Source organism: Talpa occidentalis, unplaced genomic scaffold (assembly GCF_014898055.3).
Source record: "Talpa occidentalis isolate TD23 unplaced genomic scaffold, MPIMG_talOcc4v2.1 talOcc4.14, whole genome shotgun sequence".
Lineage (NCBI taxonomy): Eukaryota > Metazoa > Chordata > Mammalia > Eulipotyphla > Talpidae > Talpa > Talpa occidentalis.
This window is the reverse complement of record NW_023601433.1, coordinates 79,359,205-79,381,591: the sequence shown is the minus strand read 5'-3', so window position 1 is coordinate 79,381,591 and position 22,387 is coordinate 79,359,205. Positions and strand designations below refer to the sequence as shown.

Genomic DNA, 22,387 nt, shown 5'->3' with positions numbered 1-22,387 from the left:
AGCAAGTGGGGGACAGAAAGGAAAAAGAATATTGCCAATGTCTACACTGGCTCCACAGCAAAACTAGGGCAATACATCCATCATGGATCAAAGTTCCTTGCCCTCAGCCTGTGCACTCTAGGCCAGACGGAACCTGTGCCTGTGCCCTGAAGAATGGCGAGTGCTAGCCCTGGTTTCCACCCACCAGAGGCCAACAGCAGCCCCTCCTCAAGTGGTAACAACCAAAGACATCTCAGACATTGTCCAGGGTCTCTGGGGTTGGGTGGTGCAGATGAGTTCTGGGCCAGGGCCACAGCAATCAAGAGGAGGCTGGGATGCCCCCACCCCCGACACACGGCACACATCTATGTGGAGGTACCTTTTGCTGGAGAATGAGTTCTTTGATGATCTTAGCCCAAGGGAGAGGAAAGGCAGTAGAAATTGCTAGGAATTTAGGGAAGATTGTGGTCCAAGCAGAGTTCTTAGCTGAGACCTAGAGGGCTATGACATCAAAACTCTCTTTCTAGAACAAATCCCTCTTATTTACCTCCTAAACTAGATCCCATTGCTTCACCCAAGTAGAAAAGAAACTCACAGCTCAAATCACCACCCAAGTGAGGGTCAACAGGTGGCAGGGTGGTTGGGGCAGGTGGGAGGGGGTGTGGGAGGGACACAGAAATGGAGCTTGTGGGCAGTGTTTTGTTTACCACACTGGTAGGTGTTACAATTTCATAACACATGTACTTCCATGTATTTTTGAGAATTTTAAACATAAGGAAATTTATAGCTTTAAAACTAAACTTTAGAGACTAAAATGCACATTTCTAAGTAACTCATCAGTAACAGAAGCAATTATAAGGAATTTGAGAATATGTGGAATGAAAAAAATTTATAAGGAGGCAATTAGAGTTGTAATTTGAAGGAAAAAATGTATAGCCTTAAAATACTTGTACTAGAAAAGAAGACCTAAATACTGATGAGCTAAATGAGAAGTTAGAAAAAGAATAACAAAGTCCTAGAAAACAGATGGAGAAGAAAACCAAACACAAATGTAAAACAAATAAGTAACACTATAAGAGAACCAATAAAGCCCAAAGCTGCTCCTCTGTAAAGATTAATGACATCAAATATCTCTGATGAAACTGAGACAAATAAGAGATAAGGCACAATATTAAGGATGAGAAATAGAAGTACTCTAAGAGAATACCACAAAGGATAAACAAGAAATGCTCTCTTGAAAAAGAAAAAAGTTAACCTTGACAAGGGTATGAGAGTTTCACCTCACTTGGTTCCCCTGAAATTTGGTCTGAAATTTCCAATTCCCTCAGGCCGTGTCCTTCTACCAGCTTCCTCAAGATCCCTCTTCTCCAAGAAACCTTTTCAAATCAACACCTTGCTAAGGCCAGACTTTCTCTTATCTGACATTCTGTTACCTTTTGGTTATTTGCCATCATTAAACATCCCAACGCTCACAGAAGTCACTAGGAAACAGAGTCCCCGCCAGGCCAAAGAGTCCCAGAAGCCACAGCCCTCAGGGAAGAACGCCTGGGTTAGGTCACTCTCTCCCTGACCAGCCCTCCAGCCCTCAGGACAGACACCTCTGAAAGCTCAGTCAAGTGCCTGGCTTGTACCTGCTGAGTGCTGGCTGAGAGTCTAAATGAGTTTAAACAAGCAAAGGCAGTGGTTTTCAACAGCAGGACTCCAGCAGCCTCTGTTATCTACAAAAGCTTGATCCAGATTTCATGAACATTGTATGCACCATAAATATTCCTTTTTTATTTTTTAAGATACAGAGAAGCAAAAGTATTTATGCGTCAAATTTCAATATGCTATTAACTTCCAAAGAATTAACGTGAGTCCTCATGAACTGACTTGATGTTATATAAATGTCATAAATTAGGATTTGCAAACTTCTAGTAATCATACATCCTCTCCTCCACCTCAGATGCAGAGTTCTACATTGAATTAAAAAATTAAAAAAGGTTCTATCTCACACACACACATCATTTCTTCAAACCATGGATCATCCTTTTAGTTTTGTTAATCTTATTCTCATTTTCCTGACATTGCCTGTAGATTCAAAGTCTGTATAAAATTTCATGACATGATCACAACATGTATTATTTCATAAGCCTAAAGGAAGCCAGACAATTTAAAAAATTAGAAGAAGAATTAACCCAGTTTGAGGATATACAGTTTTGTTTTTCTTTTAAAGATTTATTTATTGCATAGAAGAACTGGGGTACAGGCCAGAGGTGCGGAGAAGGGGGTGAGAAGATTCACCAGAGACACACTGAGGAGCAGAACAGGCAGGCTGACTGAAATACACTGCTGAGGGGAGCAGGGGGCGAGACAGGAAAGGTCTGCTGCGCCATATGTGGGTCAGCACCCTGGCCGGGGACTGAACTCAGGCCGTGGTGGTGATAGCACTGAGACTTAACCCGTAGGCCACCAGGGAGGCCCTGAGGATATACAATTTTCAAGGTTAAATCAATAAGCCCAGAAGAAGGAGGGGCAGTGCACACCTTCCAGAACATTCCACCAGCTGAGCCCCAGGAGAGCTCACCTTGCCAGCAGCAAACAAGTGGCAGCCCTTGACAGCTTCAAAGATGTTGGGTGAGATGTCCGGCTGGGCAGGCAGGTGAGACTGTGCCAGGGACTGCTTCACTTTCTTCACATCGACGAGACACAGGGCCCGCTCTTCACCTGAGGGGAAAAGGAAGAGATTCTCAGTCAGTGTGAGGTCGTTAGGTAAAGGACAAGGACAGCAGTTCTACTTCTATTCACAAACACCTAACAGGCCATGTGGATGGGCTGGGTTTTCCACAAATTACTGTAAACACAGTTGAGCACCAAGTTTTAGATCTAAAATAAAAATATTTGGTCTCTTGGTCAAGATTCGAGGAGACCAAAAAAAAAAATTCCATGGACATAAGGCGAGACAGTGCCACGCAAACTGTAATTTCAAACATGCTCCTTATGAAAGTAAATGAAGAATTTTGGGGAATGAGGGGATATTTTATGAAATGATGGGCTGGGGTTAGTCCAGTGTCAAGGCCATAAAAGCCAAAAGAAAGACTAAAAAGGTCTGTTCCAGATTGAAGGAGCCTGACTGCACTGCATGACCCCAGCCTGGCTCAAGCAACAAGGGGGAATATACGCTAAAGCTCATTCCTGGAGCCACACGTACAACATGAGCCTGGGCGATACATCAGGTAATGGTGTGCAAGGGTTAAATCCCCTGAATGTGAAAACTGTACCACGGGAATCAGCTCCACATGAGGTGATACCAGCGGGTACGCGCCATCCACGTTGGTCAGAACCCACGGTATGGACAGAACCCAGAGGGAGCCCCAAGGTAAACGATGGACTTTGGGGGATGATGATGTGTCATTACAGGCTCATCGACTACCACAAATGTGCCACTCTGCTGGGGGTTGTGTAGAGGGGGAGGCTGTGAGCGTGTGGGGGCAGGAGCGATGTGAGAACTCTCTGTACCTTCTGCTCAATTTTGCTGTGAACCTAAAGCTGCTCTAAAGAACAGAGTCAGGAAGGAAGCAAGGAAAGAAGGAAAGCAAGAAAAAGAAACAAAGTGAGTAGAGGAAAAGCACTGACAGGCCCATGAATGCCAGTGCTGGGGTCCACCCAGCCATTCCCGAAACAAGACCCAACCGTGGCTGTTTCAGACACTGAGCCAATAAATGACTGTGTTCCTCTTAATAGAGAAAAAAAAATTACCATGTAAAAAAAAGGTGATATAGGAGAGAACCTGGCGTCACAGCTGCCGTTGACACTCCAGTGTGTGTGTGTGTGTGTGTGTGTGTGTGTTTAGGAAAAATGTGACAAATGTAAACAAGTGGTGAGTGGGATCCACAAGAGGCCACAGAACAAGCAGACAACAGCCAAGGACAGGCCAGCTCTGGGGAGGTCATGGCTCAGAACAAAGGGTCCCATTTCAGGCTGAATCCTCTTCCCTTGGCATAATGGGGAGCTGTTCTTTGGGGTGTCAGACTGCACCACCTAGGACACTAAGGGGCCAGACCTGACAGAGAGCCCACTTAGGCACGGACAGGGGCACAGATGAAGGAACTCGCCACAAGGAGGCAGGTGCCAGAGTGTCCCATGAGCGTGGCATTTGGTTTTCAAAGTCCTCCCTTCTAAGTGCAAAGAGTGCATGTCCTTGGCCTCCCACCTGCTATCATGAGCAGCTTCTCCAGGTCCTTGATGATATAGATTTGGAAGACGGCGCCAATGCCCGGGACGTGGGTGAGCGAGTTTTTCAAGACATTCAGTGCATAGAGCCCTTCCTCAGTGCCCACCAACACCACCTGCACAGTCAGACACAGAGGGCGGAACGTGAGCGAGACCCCATCATGGCAACAGGCCCGGCCGCGAGAGGAACGACACCCGCCACTCCCTCTCACCCGCACAAACCACCCTCACCTGGTCGCTGAAGGGCAGTGTGCAGTTCATGTCCAGGCGGTCATCGCCTTCCAGTTTGAGCAGGGAGTTTCCAAGCAGTTTCTTTGCATATGTGAAGAGGGAAAAGAGAAAAGAAAAAAGAAGACATGGTGAGATCGAGCTGCCTGCACCAGGTCCTCCAGACAGACAAAAGCAAGAGTGAAGGGAAGTCTGCTGCCAGGAGGAAAGGTGAGTGACTCCTGAAAACACTCGGGAACACACATCTGCGCTGGCTCTCCCCACATTTTGATCTGAACTCACAAGGTAAGAAGATGTGAAAGGTTCTGGTTCGGTGGGATGGTTGTTAATTAGCATTGGGGTTACAGCTAGGCTTGAACACAGAAATGAGTGAGCACCGCAGACAGAGGGGGGCTCTGCTGAGAAATAAGCTGAAGCTAAAGAGATTTTGCCTGTGAGGGGTTAATAAGCCACAAGGAAGGCTCCGTCCCTCCAGGGCACTGCAGACGTGCAAAGCGTAGTGTCAGCAGCAAACCAACAAGCTTGGGAATCTCTTTACCTGAACCCACGCAGGCAGAAGCTCATAGGAAATGCAGCCAGGGCCCTATTATACACACATTGATGTGGATTTCAGTAAAAGGCTCAGGTGTATAACAACAGGTCAGCACAGGTCTACCCAGGAAGCAAAGTTCCCATTGGGAGGCGTTGGGGGGCTGGGGGTGGAGGGAAGGAGGCTCATGGCTAAGAATTCTCCAGAACTAAGTGTATGAAAGAAGAAGTCTGGTCTTCGGTGGAGAAAACAGTGAGCGGTGAGCACTGTTTGTATCCTGGAACGTTCTAGTAGGAGCGTCTAGTAGGAGTGATGCCAATCACGGCACACCTACGTTTCTAACATCTCGAGGAGAGGATTTCAGACCTGCCTACGGGGAGCAGATTGTGTGGCAGCGACTGAGGAGGTTGGGAACAGCCTGCCTGAGGTCGACATGGTGCTGGCAGCCTTCTGTGTGGCGTCACCGCCCAGGTGGCCCGACCCTTTAAACCAAACTACCACATCAGGGTTCACAAGAGACAGGACTGCCTCGTACATACATGTTCACACCTGAGTAACAGGCTCAGGTGTGTAACACCTATCCTGCCCCCAGAGCTGACTGGCAGTGCTGACACCCTCTGCAATGGCTGCTGAGGAAGACCTGGGTGGGGAGGGTCATGCAAGCTGGCATTCCTGTCATCACATAACTTCTGGTTGGGACAGGCTCTAGCCATCATCCCCAGGGAGGGGGCCATGGGGAGTCTCAGTGGCCAGCAGGCTTCCCATGGCTAAGACAGGTTCCCAAGTAAGCCCCCTTTACAAAGACAGGCGCCAACGCCCATTTTCATACTCACAGCATCTGCTTCTGCTTTTTCCCTAGAAACTCTCCCACCTGCGACAACTGATTCTAAGGCGGTGACCCAGCGCTGCTTGTCGGGGAAGCTGGGAGCCAGCAAGTAGAGGGTTCTCCCGGGCCAGCAGGTGGTGTGTGGGTGGGATTCCATCTTCAGTACGTATGGGACATCTAGGAGATTCGACAGAGAGCACAGTGTTGGGTGTGGATTTCCTTCATCCTGCTGGGGGTGAGCACCCTGAGACAGTAAAGTCCCAGCTACGACGACATAGATGGGGGAGTTAAGCAGGTCCCCCCATCCTGTGCTCCTGCTCCCCCTCACCTGCTTTGGCTGTGTTTGCGAGTTCAGAAGCACCAACGGCGCCATGAATAGATACGTCCCCGTCGGGAAGGCACAGCTCAAATTCTTCCACCGGCCTCTGTCCAGCTTGGTTCAAAGAGGAAGGGCAGAAAGAAAAACAAAAGAACAGGAACGAGAACAAAGGGAGCAGAGAGGAAGAGAGAGACAGGGTATGCATGGAAAGAGGCGCACGAGAACAGAGGAGGAGGGAAGGTGTCCAGAGAAGGAGGAGAGGGAAGATAAAAAAAAAATAAAGTGTGTCAGATGAGTAGCACAGTCAAATTTCTGATGACGATGCGGATTTATGGGTTAGTTGACTGAGGCAGGAGTTCTCTGAAGGTGTATTAGCAGGTAGAATCTTCAGGGCAGCGCCCTGCGGGTTCCTCAGAGGGGAGACCTATAGATGTGAGTATCGTACCAATAACCTTTAGCCAAGTCATTTGGTTCTCAGTTTCCGTCAATGGGAAACCGCAGAAGGCTGGCAACGCAGTCCAAAAACAAAGCCTTCGCGCCAAGACTGGGAGACCTGGGCCACCCGCATGCAGCGAGGCTCCCCTGCGCTGCTAATTTACCTTCTCTGGCTTCATTGTCGTAGATGAGGACTTTAGACCCCTCCAGGACAATGTACTTCCTGTCCCAGCCCTGCTGTCCTCGTTTGTTGTTTCTGGGAAAACAGAGACGCCAAAGAGAGGTGTCTGAGCTCAGAAGTATCAGGTGGAGGAAAGGGGGGGCTCTAGAAAAGACAATGGCCTAGGAAACCTCAGGAAATGGTTTGTGGGGAGGAGACTGGCTTCCTCCACACTGTCAGGTTCCGTGGCTGGTCTTGGGATCCCACAGATGGGACAATCTCAACAGCAGCACTTTGTTCCACGTGTGCAGGGGCGTCTCCACCACACGGGCGGGCCCACGGGCTGGTACACCGATTGAACAAAAAGTAGCACTTGTGACAAGTGAGTAAAAGTGCAGGGAGGTCAAGAAAGTGCTTCCTTTGACAAGGTGTCCTTGCCTAGATTTCTCTCGGCTGCCTCCCCCACCCACCCTGTCTCTGGTAACACAAATGTTTCTCCTCTCTGGTCTCAGGAGGGCAGCTTTTATGGGGAGTTTTAGCTTCTACTCTCGGGAGGAAAAATGGGAGGTCAGAGTGTCCTTCTTGCACCTGCCATTTCTCAAGTGACTTTGGTGCAAAGGAATCCCTACACCAACACGGCCCATGTGGGGGTGGGCTCTTTGGCTGCTCTTCACCTGCACAGCCCAAGCCAGCCCTGGGCATACCTACCTGGGCACCTTCATCCAGCCTTCCAGGTGCAAGCTGCTGCTGGGGTCCTTGGTCTGGAGACCTGGGGAGTTCATTTTGTCACGGCAGAAGGCCTCAGTGAAGTGTGTGGCATATTCGGCAGGCAGGCCACAGGTCGCCGGCAAGCACGTGGAGCACTTGGGATGACACATCACCTGACACTCTAGGGGAAGCAGTGAACACACTGAGAACATACTCGGCAGATCTGGAACCACCCCCTTCCTCCGCCAATGAACTCCCTGTCGGGTCCTGTCAGCCTGGCCCTGTCATCTGGGTGATCCCCACACTTTCCCGGGAGAGAGGAGCCTGACAGAAAGCGGCTGGAAATTAGCAAAGCCAGAGGCACTTTGCCCAGGGGGTTGGAGACAGGAGCTGAAAACATGTAGAAACTCACTCCTTTCACAGGGGAAATACAGTGTCCTCCCACTGAAACTAAAAGCTTGAAAATGAATACACTCTATGAGGAGGAATTTAGAAAAGAAAAAAAACCCGCCTCCATCACACAGATTTCTCTCAGGTGGAGACACACGACTTCTTACCGAGACACTTGGAGGCTTGGCGTCCGAAGTGCACGGTGTCCAGGCACACGGCACACTTTGTGGCTCGCATGTTCAGTCCCACGTTAAATCGGTGAGGAATATTATGGTGCATGCGTTCCTTGAGACGCCGACTGAATTCTGGAGGGAAATATTTTAAGAATACTGAGAGGGCTGCCAATGATCCCATCAAGAACATGACAAGACAAGCCCTGGAAAGGGGAACAAATACTGGCAAATCAGCTCTCTGATTGGGGACTTGTAGCTAGCATATGTAAAGAGCTGTTACAACAAATAATAAAAAGAAACCTGACAAGTCCAAGAAGAGATGCTCAGCATCATTAGCCATTAGGGGAAGACAAATCCAAACCATAATGAGATGCCCTTTCACACCCTCTAGGTTGTCTGGGATCTAAAATGTGGGATAGACGTGTTGGTGGAGAAACTGGAACTTGAATTGTCACAGGTATTTGATGGGAAGGTAAAATGGTGCAGTCACTTGAGAGTCCCGTGATCCAGGTTACCACATGACCCAGCAAATCTGCTCCTAGACACAATGCCCACACAGGTAGGGGACGCTCACTGTGGGGGTTTATGGTGTCAAGGAACTGGAAATAACCTAAATGCCCATCAACAGGGGGTCTGGTTTAACAGGGGAACCAACCCACACCATGGAATACCATGCAGTCCTTTAAAAGGATGAAAGAGATCTTTGCGTGTCAATAAGAAACTAAGATAACATTTTTAACTAAGGGAGGAAAGGTGTTTGTGCAGTGTCTATCAGTGTGCTATGATGCTAATAAAAAAAAGAGCTGAAAGAATATGCTTGTTTGTTCATACTCTTTAAAATATAATTATATGAATTATATAGACATGCAGTTACTTGCATGAATTATCACTGGAAAAATACAGTGGTTGACCCTGGGTAAGTGAGCTGGGAGTGAGGAGGGAGAAGACTCACTTGTCCTCTTTTTCTTTCTTTTTTTAAAGATTTATTTATTGATGCATACAAGAGCTGGGGTACAGGCCAGAGATGTGGTGCGGATGGTGAGGGGATGCACCAGAGACAGGGTGGGGAACAGAACAGGCACATTGACCAAAGTACACTGCTGAGGGGAGCAGCGGGCGAGACAGGAGAGGTCTGCTGTGCCATGTGGGTTAGCTCCCTGGCAGGCCGGGGATGGAACTCATGCTGCAGAGGCTTCAGGATTGCTTCGTAGTGCGGTGCTTAATCCGTTGTGCCACAGGGAGGCCCACCTGTCCTAGTTATTAGTATTGTTAGTAATGTAACAGGGTGGACCCATAGGCAAGGGCAGAAGGGCCCAGCACAGTATTAGTCTTACTAACAGCTGTTTCTACCATATGTCTTTATTGCCTAGTTAATTAGTTTGTCCACACAACTCCAGGGCCCCTTGAGAACTCACCCTCTGGGGTTGCAGACTCCTTTCTGCGGCTGGAGGGGGGCGCGAGCAGGCTCATGGCACTGGGCTGGTGCTCAGGTGATCGCACGATGGCAGACATGGCGATCTGCTGCCGGGCGGTGGCTGGCGTGGACGGGTGTGGGTGGTCTGTGGCTTTCCGGTGGGCAGCTGGAGAGAGACCAGGCCAATGCCTTTGGTTAGTGGATGGCCAACAGGACAAGCCAAGTGGACTGCCCCTGGGATGTCTTTCAAGGACCCGAGACCAAAAGGATATAATCGTGCCTGATTGGCACCAAAGGTGCCGTGAATTTTTCCGAACTCGGGGTGTCTGGGCTGAATGTGTATGGGCCATAAACACTGGCTAGTCTTGACCAATCTCCTGGAGATGGGTCCTCTGCCTTTCCACAGCTCTCCGCACAGACAGCACCCCTACCTTCCTCCCGGGCAGACCGGAGCTCGATGCGTGTCTTCTGGAGGGCTTCCTCTAGCTCTGCACAGCGAGCTTTCTCCTTCTCCAGAGCCACCTTCAGCTCATTGTACTGCAGAGGAACCTGTGTGGGCAAAGCAGGGTCCTCTTTCCGTCGACTAAATAAACCCTAGCAATGGAAACAGAGATATCTCCTAACTCCTGGAAACTGGCACTTGAAACTAGCTAAAGGAACTCTGACTTGGGAGGAGCAAACCACGAAAGCCAGGAGCATACTCACTGTAAGCGGATTTAGTGAAAATGGCATGTGAAGGGGGGAAAGGGGTGACTGAGCCACAGCCCATTCCAGTCGGCTGGAAAAAAAATAGGGGTGCGGAAGTTTTCACCGAGAGGATTAAAGATGCTTGATTTGCCACCACCTCTTCCTTTAGCATTCCCAAGAAGGAGAGTCATTTCCTGAGTCTTTGCCCTCAAAAAATGGAAGTGGAGGATGGAGTCAGGAGAGATGGTTCAGAAATCACTCTTGCCTTGAATTTGTCTCAGGATGCTTAGTTACAAGACACAGAGATGGGTGTTTTGTTTTGTTTTGTTTTTAAAAAAGAAGCCAAATAAATCGAATACAAAAATGATATCAAGACAAGGGGCTGACTCAAAAAAACAAAAAAAAAAAAATGCAAATGAAAACATGTATTGTGCATGGAAGAAAAAAACCCAACATAGAATAATGTGGCTGAAAAGAATGTAACAACAGAAAAATAAATGGAAACACCCTAACTACATCAATAACATAATCAAATAACAGTCCGCTGCTAAAATAAAAAAAAGATTAAATATCATAAGCAGGACAAACACAGACAGTCACACAGCTACAAGGGCCCTTCCCCAACAACCACAGCTCAGCAGGAGGCCACTCCTGGGTGCTGTTCTCATTCCCCACAGTGAGGAGAGCGGCAGGAATAGCAAGACCGCTTGGCCACTCCAGCCCGCTTCTCGCGACCCCAAGTCATCCGAGGCCAGGCCTGTGAACTGCAGCCACAGCTTCTCTGGCGCACAAGTGTCTCTGGAAGGAAGCCAAGAGCGCCCCAGGGAGCTTTGTGAACTAAGAACACTTGGCCAGGCCTAGTCGGAGGGCTTCGGTGGTTTAGGGACGCAGGTGTGGGACTTAATAAACCTCTTCCCGTGTGCACCTACATAGAACCCTGTCCTCAGCTTTAGTTTGGTTTGGTTTTTCTGACCGTTCATCTGTCTGAGGCCATCTTACAGGGGGAAAGCAGTATTGGGTAGAGGGCACAGCTCTCCAGCCTGGCATGTTAGGCAGGTCACTTCAGCTCTCAGGGTCCCAGTCTCTTTGTGAGCTAATGAAGAGAACCGGACCAGAGATGATTTCTAGTCCTTTCTGGAGTCCCATACGTGTGACCTGAGAATTCTCTCAAAGCCCCACACAGATGAGCTGTTAATCCCTCTGGAGTGCGATACATCTGAACCTGAGAACCCCCCTCTGTCTTTCTTGAGTCCCGTACAGTTGTGACCTACTAATCTCTTGAGAGTTCCATAGGAATGGCCTGTAATCTCTCTGAGTCTTATAATTTCACTACAGTCCTGCTAATCCCTCTAGAGGGGACCCACACATAGGCCTTGTCTCTGCACACCACTCTTACCCCGGCTGTCAGAACAAAAACAAAAACAACCACTCACTACACAGAGACAGGCATTATAGTTGTGAAGGCCATGGACATAAAGTAGTTTGTTTCACACTTGAGAATGACATCCTCTCTTTAGGAGTTAGTCTCATGATCTCAAAACCCATCTTTCAACCCCAATGCAACAACAACATGTATATTTTTGTTTCCTTCAACATTCCTATGATTCTCTATCACTGTGGTATTCACTGAATCCTAATGATTAAGCAAAAACTGTCCACCAACCATTTTTCAGACACTCTGACCCACCTTTTTCTTTTTAGCGGGCTGGTCCATTTTGGCTTGCAGAAAATCAATGAGTTTGGTTTGTTGAGAAATAGTGCCTTCCATCTTCACCTTTTCATGAGAATAGAGAACCTAAAATTCATGAAGGTTAAAAATAACCTCAGATTCAGAAAGAAAAGCAATTTCTTAAATTACTTTATTATTAAGAGAGTAAAAACATCATCGGGAATATCAGTACATGAAAAATTCAACACCAACCACACTGGCTCAATAGTTATGTACTTCATCCTAACCTTCTCCACATACACTACCCGCCCCCCCCCCCGAAAGAAAGATCCACCAATGAGTGGACAGATATGTGGAAAAAGTAAAAATAGCACATGGCTAGTCGTGGACCCTAGTGGCTCAGCATTGTAGAAATTTTCCAACTTCTCCAAATGCTTGAAAATTTTCATAGGAAAATGCTGGGGGAAATAAACACATTGACCACAATACCAGATGGCCTTTATCATCATGCTGGGCCTCTCTGCGGACAATGGTAAAGCAAATGCCCTGTGGCAGTCCTCACCTGAATGTTCTCTAGCTGGTATTCCAGATCACTCCTTTCTGTCTTCAGCAGATCAGCCCGATCTAGAGCTTCTTGCAGCCCTTGAGTCAGACGGAAAATATGGTTCTTCTGTAGGTCCATCTGCTGCTGCAGTTTGGCTTGCTGGGGGGCAGAAAGGCCAGACAGGGGCTCAGGACCCCACGCCGTACAACTGTTCTCCTGTTCCTGTCGCTAAGTTAATTCCAGGCATGGCACCAAAAACTTAGCTTTCGGATTCATCTCATTCCAGAATTACCAACTGTCTTCTATTCCAAAATGAGGCACATACAGTTAGAGGATTTGCACAGAAATCCCTGAAGGCCTGCTAGCTCCAAAAGCCCCCGCGTGGGAAGGCTGGGCTTGTGGGTTTGCATCCCCAGTCAGAATTATTAAGGCCATTTGGGGACCTAACAGTCTGAGCTGCCTGAGCGAGGCTTCCTGCCATTACAACTAAGATCCAGTTTGCCCTGATTTTTTGTTTTTGAGATTTCAACTGCTACAGTAACAATCACTTTTCGGTGTGGCAATCCACGAACGGGAATCATATCAATGCTGTCAAAGAGTCCCTTAACGGGGTGAGGGACCCCAACAGGCATACAAACAACTGCAATCAAAGGTGATATTTCTACAGGGTAAGGAGAAAGGAAAATACCAGATTCAGCACAAGTGTTGGTAAAACCCAGAGAGGAAAAATTTCGATTTAGTATACTGGAAGTAGTTTTGTGCTACAAAGCTCTCCAGTGTTTGCAATGGAAGTCAACCAGAAGGGCAGGCTAGGAAGACACTGCCTGTGCTGGCTCTCTTTTCTAAATCAATTCTGGTTCAAAAAAGCAGAAGAGAGCAGCTACCCTCACACATTGTTGCTTGATTTCATCTGGCTCCTGGGTTGGTCTATCTTGGCGCTGGCCCAAACATGCTCTCCTCGGGTTGCCTAGACCCTCTGCAGACTCAAGGACCGACAGCCTTTGAGGAGCAGTAAATGCCACCATGGGAGATTTCAACAGGCCACAGCAGGCAGCACAGGCGGAAAGTTTGCCACTGTCTTGGGGTTCACTGATTCTATCTGCCCACTTCACTTCCCTCCACCTGTTTAGCTTTCTTTCCATGTCTTTCCACTTCTTTCCCTCACCTCACTTGCTCTTCCTCTCGACATGAGGCAACACCAGGGAGTAGAAACAAACCTGGGCCTTGGAATCTTCCAGACCCTGCTTTCCATCCAACTTTGCCACGTGTCAGGCATGTGACGTGCGCCAGCAACTCCAGTTGCCTCTAGGATCCTCAGTTTCTTCACCTGAACATGAGTGTGACACCTTCCCTTGGAGGTGACATACTGAGCACAGAGCCTAGCTGACGGCAGGTGCCTGGTGAATTTTAGTGCTGCCTCCTCTGTCCTTCTTTTCCCCTCCATCCAGTCACCTGGTCGCCTCTCGCTTCACTCTCAGCCTTTCCCTGACCCAACCTACCCCAGCAGCCTTTCCCTTACCATTAAGAGAGGGGTGCTTCTGAAAGCACCTCTTCCACAAAGCAAGAGAAACTGACTAACCGACAACGCCCTGGCCTGTGTGCCAACCTGGAATTTCTGAATCAAACCACAACCTCCCTCTGAAATACAAAGAGAAAAAGAGAAAATAGCTAAGATAACCTCTAATACGATGTCACCAAGCCCGAGAAGCACAAGTGATTTCCTCTGCAAATTATCCTCTTGCGTTTCTTCCCACTATTTTAGGACAACATTAATTACTAGGCAGGAAGCAGAGAAACAAGTGCCGGGGATAGCGATCTATTTGGTGACAGCCAAGCCCAAAATATTTCTCTAGAATAACACATCGACTGCCCATTAGCTTTCCAAGAAAGAGGCTGCTTATTTACTCTAATAAAAAACAAGAGTGACATTTGTGTTCAATGGAGGGTTGTTCCAAACTATTTACCTGCTTCCCAGAGAGAAGCAAGTGGAGGCTGTTCCGGGGCCATGCCAAAGGGCAGGCTTGAGCTGCGTTTTGAGAGCCCCCCATTCCTGAGGGGGGCTGTGGACGGTGAGGGAGTGTGAAGGAAACAGATGACAGAACCAGCTGTGAAATGAGACTGGTGGCTGGAAGGACGGGTCCAAACCAACCACAGAATGTTCGAAAGGATGACGTTTTTTAAAACTTCCACTGAACAAATAACATAAGGATGTTTAAGAAAAAAACACGTGGCAGCCAAGTGGTGAGTTTTACCAGGTCAATGGTGTCAACAGTGTGAGGAAGCTCTGAGAGCCCCAGTCACTGGCAGAGGTTTCTGAGGCCCAGGACAGAGGTGGAGGAGCCCCACCGTATTCTGAGATGTTTGGACCATGCAGACTTCCTGAAACTCTCTTTGGAAAGATCAACCTACTCAAAATGAAAACCCCACACTTAGGGACTTGCAATGCTTCATTTAGAAAAGAAAAAGTGACTTAGAACAGGAAAGCTAGTTAGATACCAAATCAACTGTCATGGAGATAAGGAACATAGTTGTTTCACAGAACTGTCACAGGGACTATATGAATCAGTTTCTGTAAAGGACTCAGAAAGGCATCTGCACATAGTAAGTGCTAAATAAATGTGCATTATTTTGATTAATAAGCAGGTAGCTTGTTATTAATCAATATTAATCTCCCATTTGGGTTGGAAATACAGGTGGCTCTATTTCTAAATGTTTTGACCGAGCAGACCCCATGGGTGGAAGTTACAGTCTTTAGTTCAAAATACGAGGCCTTCCTAGCAGTCAGAGGTGCTGGGAGATGAGCTGGATGTCCAAAGTCACTGTGGTACATAGGCCGCAGCTCAGCAAGGCCCAGCTGTGAGGGTTCTCAACCTCATACAGGATACCAACTGGAAGAGGAATAGCAAATGGACTTTCACCTCAGGTTTTATAGCCAATGGAATAGCAGTGGCTTTAAAATGCCTTCTGAGGTCATTTTGGACTCAAAAGGAAAGATTTGGGAGAGAGATTCATTAGTAAAATCTGCCAGGGACAGGGGTAAAAGGAAGAGAGGTCAGTGCTGGGAATTTAGATGACACCAAAAAATTCTTTCCAACTTGGAGCCCGACTCCAGCCCCACCATACAGGTGTCTAGACCTAACAAAGAGGGTGTACCTGTACCTGATGTACAGAAGCCCTAGTCACATGCTGCTAGAGCACACAGCACAAGGAAGACCCCAGCCACACTGCGCACAACAAAGGTAGTTCTTTGTATTATAAAGGTTTCAATTGTCAGCGAACTCTGTCTCAAACTCAATGTCAGCCAGATGCCTGTGCTCAAAATCTGTGCGTTACGCACTGGGAAATTGGAAATGTTCTCATGTGGTGCAGAAGTGAGAACGAGGGGACTGAATCAGGCTCCCGGCTTCTATTCCTAGTGCTGTCACTGACTCACCAAGTAACCTTGGACCAAAGAACTGAGCTGTCAGGGCCAATTCTCCTTCCACGGGAGGGAAACAGGACAGGCGAGAGCACTGATTATTTTTGTTCCTTCTGTTTCCAACTTGGGCCCACAGTGAGGACATTGCCGATTCACTCCAGAGAAAAGGCTGTATTTCTCTATTCAACCACCAGGCAGATTTTTAAACTTCATTAGTACTTTTAGAGTTGCCCTTAGTAAAGGCCCCACTCGTGTGTGTGGGGCCTTTAAATATATAAAATTATATAAAATTAACTTAATTAAAGAAATTTTTATTGTGATAAAACTCTCCCCATATACACCTTTATCCACAATACACACCTATATATGTAACACAAACTTGACCACCTTAGCCACTTTTAAGCATTAAGTACAAATCATACTCTTCTGCAACCATCACTACCATCCTCTCCTGAATTTTCCCAGACTCCCCCTGTAGTTTTTAGAGTCTCAGTCTATAAAACATTTCTTACTCACCTGCAAAATGGTCACCATATTTTTCAAACTTAAATGCACAGCAGTGTTATTTCTATCAGCAGAACCCCTCCGCAGCTGTGGGTATCATACCATGAAACCTCAATTAACCAGAACAGGTAACCCGGTTACTTGAACTGTGGGTTCAGGCTCATTATGGGTTAAACAGAACACTGTTGGAATGGAAATTCTCCTTAAATATCTTTACAAAGTGTGTTTCTTCTGGAAGGTTGGTTCTAATGAACAAGAGCATCATCTTTAGCCATTTAAGATACAGGGTTTTATTTGGAAGTGGGTTGCAGTCATCAATTTAGATAAGTGATTTTAGGAATTCTGTTAAAAGATCCAGGAAATAACATGAGGGCTGGGTCCAGGAGATCAATGTAAGCTATTCATATTATGTCTCAAAAGCAGGACACAATTTTTTTTTTAATCAAATTAACTGAATGTTCAAAAATCTTCATGAAATTTGGCAGTCTTCCTAATCTGATCAAGTCTTTGCTCTGTGCAAAGCTAATTTGCATGGATGTTCTGCCTGTAAACTTGATATCCTTTGGCTATTAACTCTAAAGAACAGTTTAACTCAATATCCATTCACCCGTATATTTAATAAACTACCATTTGGCACATGTTCACCAAGTCCCACAGTCTAGACGGTACTACAGGGGAGGATGCAGAGGACAGAGACCCACCGGCCTTTACAACACATTTGTTTCGCTAAATGCCTTCAAGAAAGCATTAATGACCACGTTACCCTGCCTCGAACATTCTGAAAGTCTCACTTGGATCTAACCACCTGAACACAACAGATTACCACTTTCAAAATCCCCCTGGCTCTTCGTGCCAGATGTCCAGCACCCACCTCCTCCAGAAGCCTCTGCTTGAGCTCTCGTTCCGTCTCCAGTTTCTGCTGTAAACTCCGGGCATTCATTTCAAGCATGGCATGTTTCTTCTCCAGGTCATTGAGCTGGACATTGGGGGAAAATGGCCATGATACCACATTGAGGACAGTTAGAAGTTAATGACCTTTGCGAATAGCCACAAACCTTCATACAGAAAGAATCACCAATGCTTAAAGGTCAGAACATATATGTTCTTTTTAAAAGTTTACCACAGAAGTCCACATCACAGGTCAGTCTGATATGGGATATTCTATGATGTAAATGTGGGTTATGTGCACATGTAGATCTACAGCCACACCAGGTTCTGAGACAATGACTGTTTAAGAATTGATTTTTCTGTTATGCTTTGGCTGAATTTAAGTGACTATTGCTGAACACTTACGAGTGACCAGCACTAGGGCTTTGGGGATGAAGGGGTAGACAAGAGCTCTCAAAGACCTTACCTCCCATCACAAAGGGAGAGAGTGGCCCTTACTAGACATGTATAAGATAGCAGTTTGGCAGGACATAAGAAGAGAGAAGTGTCCTGCGTTACCAGCCATTGAGACAAGATGGCATCAGACTATCTGTAGTCTCAAAGGTGGGGAAGGACTTTGCTACAGAATCCTTTAAAAGCCAGACAGAGAAAAAATACTCAAGTTAGAATGCAAAAGGGATCACTCATCTCTAAATAACATATTTACTTTCTTCTTGCTTAAAAAACATTGTAAGTCAGTCCCCAGGAAATCAGGCATGTTCCTGAGTGGCAGCTTGAGCCTTGCATCCAATCACCTTATTTCTATGAAATTCTGGTAAGAAAGTAATCATGGAGGTCCATAAAGATTTATGCTCATTACAGTGTTATGTATAATAGGAAAAAAAAAAACCTGGGAAGCTCAAGTTTCCCACACAGGTGGAATGATTAAAATAGTTACTACGACACTGATGTTTTTAGAACGACATATTCAAAAAATAGTCAAGAACCCAGGAAAAGCCCTTGTTACATGATGTTTTTAAAACAAGATATAAAGTGTTTATACAGTAAGAACCTAAGTTTATAAACATGTGTGTGGGTGTGTGTATGCTGAAACATGGCATGAACTCACCGGTAACTCACCGGTGACGGATCATTGGTCATTTTTCCCTTTGCTTTACTGTGGTTTCTTTATCTCCCACAACTATTCCAAATAACTTTTATAATTGTGAACTAACAGTTATACAACATTCAGATGACTGGATGTATGTATGTGAAAGAATGTGTGAGAGTACTGATTTTTTTAAAAGATTTATTTATTTATGCATATGAGCTGGGGTACAGGCCAGAGGTGTAGGGAGTGTGAGGACTCAACAGAGACAGAGTGGGGAACAGAACAGGCAGACTGACTGAAATACGCTGCTGAGGGGAGCAGCGGGCAAGTCAGGAGAGGTCTGCTGCGCCATGTGGGTAACTCCCTGGCCGGGGATCGAACTGGTGCTGCAGTTGCTGCGGATAGCTTCATAGTGCTGTGCTTAACCCCCTGTGCCACCAGGAAGGCCCTGTATGTGTGTTTGTGTGTACACATAACACTTCTGGTGTTCACCTTTGTTGTCTAAAACAACAAAGTGCCTACACTGAATCCTTTCATGACTATTAGGTAAGATCCCTGACTCACACATGTGATTTTGCGCAGATGCCATGTGGACAGGATTTGTGTGTTTCGGATGTGAATACTGAGGCCTTGGTGGTGTCCTTGGACTCGGAACCCAGAGAGGCTGGGCTGCCTGTTACTGCAGCGCACAGCAGGCATTAGTCCTGCCACCAGGCTCTTCCTATGGACGCGAGACATAAAATTCACAAAGCCTTGTAGAAATCAAGTGCCAGAAAACAAGAGAGTTGTGTGCCCGGATCAAAATTCAGGCTTCAAGGGCCCAGACAGGCAGATGCTAAGAAGTAGCTGACCAACCATGGGAACCCAGCGGCCATCACCCGGGCACTGCCAGCCAAGCTGTCCCACATGAAACATAAGCATTGACCTGAGTGAACTTTGCTCATGAACCAAGCTGAACCAGGGCTACGCCTGAATTTGTGACAAGCCTGCCTTCTAACAGAAGGAAAAGAAAATGCCCTAAAGGGCAAAAGAGATGGGTGCCGACCTTGTCGGAGAGGCTCTCGGCTTTCAGCTTCTGTTCTTTGAGAGCCTGCTGCAGAGCGAGAATCTCGGCCTTGTGCTCCTTCACAGCCAGCTCGACCACCTGGCGCGACTCAGTGATTCGTTGATCGGCTCTGGCCCTGCCGGAAAATCACAGGCCCCCGTTTCAGAAGCCCCATCACTGCCAACCTGGAGAGAGGAAGCTGGCCTGTCTCTCATCTTAACAAGCAACCAAACAGGCCATGGGCTGGAGAGATGCCCAACCCTAGCCCTAGTTCCAAGTTAGGCCTTGCTTCTTGACAGCTTAAGATTTGACAGAGTGAAGATTTGACCCACTTTGGGCCTTGGGTGAAAATACTCTTAAGGAGGTCAAGTTCCTGTGAGTCTGTAAATAAGGTTAGACAATAGGAGAACTAGAGCAAACTGGAAAAAAAAATCACTTCCCTTTGCCCACTGAGATATTATGTCTTGCAATGTCCACACTGTGACCAGACAATCTCCACCAGCAACACTCTCCTTCCATACCCTACAAACTTAGTCTTCCTCAGCCTTCAGGGATAAACTCAAAGGCTGTGTCATCTACAGAACCCTTCCCAACTTCTCCTCTCAGAAGCAACCTTTCCTTGCTCTGTATCCAAAGTATAATCTTACTGGTCTCCTACTCATTCCATCCTCTAGTCAGGGTGGTAAATATTTAAATGCGTAGTATAGCTCCTCCCCAAGATGCTTAGCCTCTTGAGGACCAGACTTAAGATCTGTATTTTACTCATCTCAATATCCCACATAACACCAAGATGGGGGGGGGGGGGAAGCCCAGATCTTTCACAAGTGCCCCAAAAGCAGACATGAAATGCCTCCCTTAAGCACAGCCCACGCTGTGGCCCCGCCATTGTGGTTGTATATTTCTTGATGGGAGGATATTTCCTGAGTGGGAGGAAATCCCAAAGAAGAATACTTCTGGCAGTTTCTTTCCAAACTTAAGGGTTCTCATCTTTTGCTTCCAATCTTTTCTAGCTTAACTGACTTAGCACAGATTATGAACCCCACATATTGACTTGCGTCTGCTATGGTCAAGTAAACATGGGAAATACCCAAATGAGTCCAAGGAGTCCAGTTAAATGATAACTGTGTCTGTGTGTAGATTGTCTTCCTTAAGGGGTTGGAACACAGAGCAAGGCAAGTGTTGGAGGAAGGTAAGAGTAGGGGGGGCATGGAGGATGGACGTGATTCACCTATGAGAGGTGAAACTATGGGCCTTACATCAGCCCATATAGTGCCTCTGTGCAGACTGGAATGAAGCACCTATTCTTCAAGGTCTGCTGCTAAAATTGCCATAATGTACCAATTTTGTTCCAATGAAACACTTTTCTAGGTGAGCTCTAAAACTGTCATAAATAAGATACAAATCTGTGATGTCTTCACTGTGAACAGCACCCCCTAGACCTGTGCAGCAAAAAATGGGCACTGCTGGGGCCCCAGCAGGAAGGGGGTTCTGGCTAGGGTAGCTGCGGAAAGCAGAGAAGAGGTAGTGCCTGAACTTAATACTGTTTTCTACTGAGAAAGAAAAAAAAATCTAAACTATTCTTACAGAGCATTTGTTCTCAACCAGGGGCAATTTTGCCCTGCAGGGGACATTGAGCAGTATCTGGAGACATTTTCAGTAGTTACCAAGTAGAGGAGGGGGTTACTACTGGCATCTAGGGAGCACAAACCAGGGATGCTGCTCAACAACCTACAACATCCAGGATGGCCCCCACAACAGCTGTGCACCCCACACTGTCCACAGCATTACACGTCATCAGCATTAAAAGGGTGATGGTCTCACTATGGGGTCACAATGGGAACAAACCTGAAGGAAGGTTTCTGCAGAGAAAGCATCAAGATGCATGCCCTGCTGACTCCAGGCCTTTGCACAGGGTAAATGGACACCAGTTAGGGCCACAGACTCTGCAGCCAGTGCCTGGCGTGTGCACAACTAGGATGACGCACAACCCCAGAGTCAGCACTGGAATGTCTCAGTCCCGGGTGGGCCGGGATGGCTGGACCCCGCCCACAACTCTCAGGGGTAGCCTGCTGCGGTCACCTGTCCCTGGTGTTTGACAAACAGCAAGTCCCACCTGCTCTGCTTCTCGGTGTCCAGCATCCTCTGTAACTCTCGAACCCGACACTCAAACTGGGACTTCTCGTCGCCCAGGACGCTCCTCCATGCCTCCCACTGCCGCTCCTTCTCCAGCAGCTCATCATTCAGGGCCTCCAGGTCCATGACCTGTTCTTCCAGCATCGTGCAGGTGGTCTTCAGGGCCTCCATCGTCTGCAAATCAGTGCCACAGAGTTGTGTCTCACAGCACACACAGATTTCCTGGATGTTATGCTTGTGAGATGCGTGGCAGAAAAGCACACATTTCTAACTACCATCTGAAATGTAGCTCTACCCCTTTCTTCAATGGGCAGAGAGGACCAGACAAGAATGGCGGCAGGGCCATTTCTGCACCCATCAGACAGGCAGGACCCAGGAAAGCTGGGCTCGGAGCAAGAGACCATTCTAAAAATGCAAGTGGCTCCCCCCAAAATATTCGTGGCCAGGCTTTTGTGAATGTAAGGTTTGCTTCTCTTGCCGTAGAGTTTATCACAGAGATCACTATGTGGTTCTTTAAATGAATTATATCCTATGTCATATAACCTATACCACTATGTGTGTGATGAAGGCTCCCTAACGGTGACTCCTCCTGCCCCTCTATCCCATCTTCCTTGCCAGTTTTGCCACATCCTACTTTCACCAACACTACAACCCCCAACACACTGCTACCATTCTTACTTTAGACAATCGGTGGACTTTGAAGACATTTAAGACTTGAGTTTGATATTTGCTTCACTTATGCCCGTCTGGTACATTTTACATTTGTATAGATCAACGTTTCTTCCCAGTAGTATCGTTTTTACCTGAAAAACTTTTAAAATCTTTCTTACAGTAGTCAGTCTGCTAATAATACTCTCTGCTATTGTTCGGGGAAAAAAAATCAAGTCGCACTCTCTGGCCTACCAAAGAATGGCATTTAATTTGAAAAAAATTTTTACATCAAAATTAATATTAAAAAACAAGCCCATTTACGAGACAGGCTCTGTCTCTGGACCCTGGGGAGAGATGCCTCAGGCACTCGCTATACTCCAAAGGG

At 47.0% G+C, this 22,387-nt stretch overlaps 1 protein-coding gene across 9 annotated transcripts in view; it reads right to left on the bottom strand.

The window, feature by feature from the left end:
- CIT (citron rho-interacting serine/threonine kinase) overlaps positions 1 to 22,387 on the bottom strand; it is a 150,717-nt gene that overhangs the window by 13,853 nt on the left and 114,477 nt on the right. For 6 of the 9 annotated variants that reach the window (XM_037511065.2, XM_037511066.2, XM_037511069.2 and 3 more), the window contains 16 exons: positions 21,332 to 21,525; positions 19,219 to 19,354; positions 17,067 to 17,171; positions 12,292 to 12,432; positions 11,748 to 11,855; positions 9,805 to 9,967; positions 9,375 to 9,539; positions 7,954 to 8,091; positions 7,397 to 7,577; positions 6,693 to 6,784; positions 6,103 to 6,207; positions 5,782 to 5,951; positions 4,958 to 5,002; positions 4,423 to 4,503; positions 4,172 to 4,307; positions 2,546 to 2,685 (listed from right to left, as the gene is read on the bottom strand). In XM_037511065.2, the coding sequence (XP_037366962.1) occupies positions 2,546 to 2,685; positions 4,172 to 4,307; positions 4,423 to 4,503; positions 4,958 to 5,002; positions 5,782 to 5,951; positions 6,103 to 6,207; positions 6,693 to 6,784; positions 7,397 to 7,577; positions 7,954 to 8,091; positions 9,375 to 9,539; positions 9,805 to 9,967; positions 11,748 to 11,855; positions 12,292 to 12,432; positions 17,067 to 17,171; positions 19,219 to 19,354; positions 21,332 to 21,525 (2,100 nt within the window). The remainder of the gene's footprint in view (positions 1 to 2,545; positions 2,686 to 4,171; positions 4,308 to 4,422; positions 4,504 to 4,957; positions 5,003 to 5,781; positions 5,952 to 6,102; positions 6,208 to 6,692; positions 6,785 to 7,396; positions 7,578 to 7,953; positions 8,092 to 9,374; positions 9,540 to 9,804; positions 9,968 to 11,747; positions 11,856 to 12,291; positions 12,433 to 17,066; positions 17,172 to 19,218; positions 19,355 to 21,331; positions 21,526 to 22,387) is intronic. The other 3 variants (XM_037511068.2, XM_037511067.2, XM_037511071.2) reach the window with 3 other exon arrangements.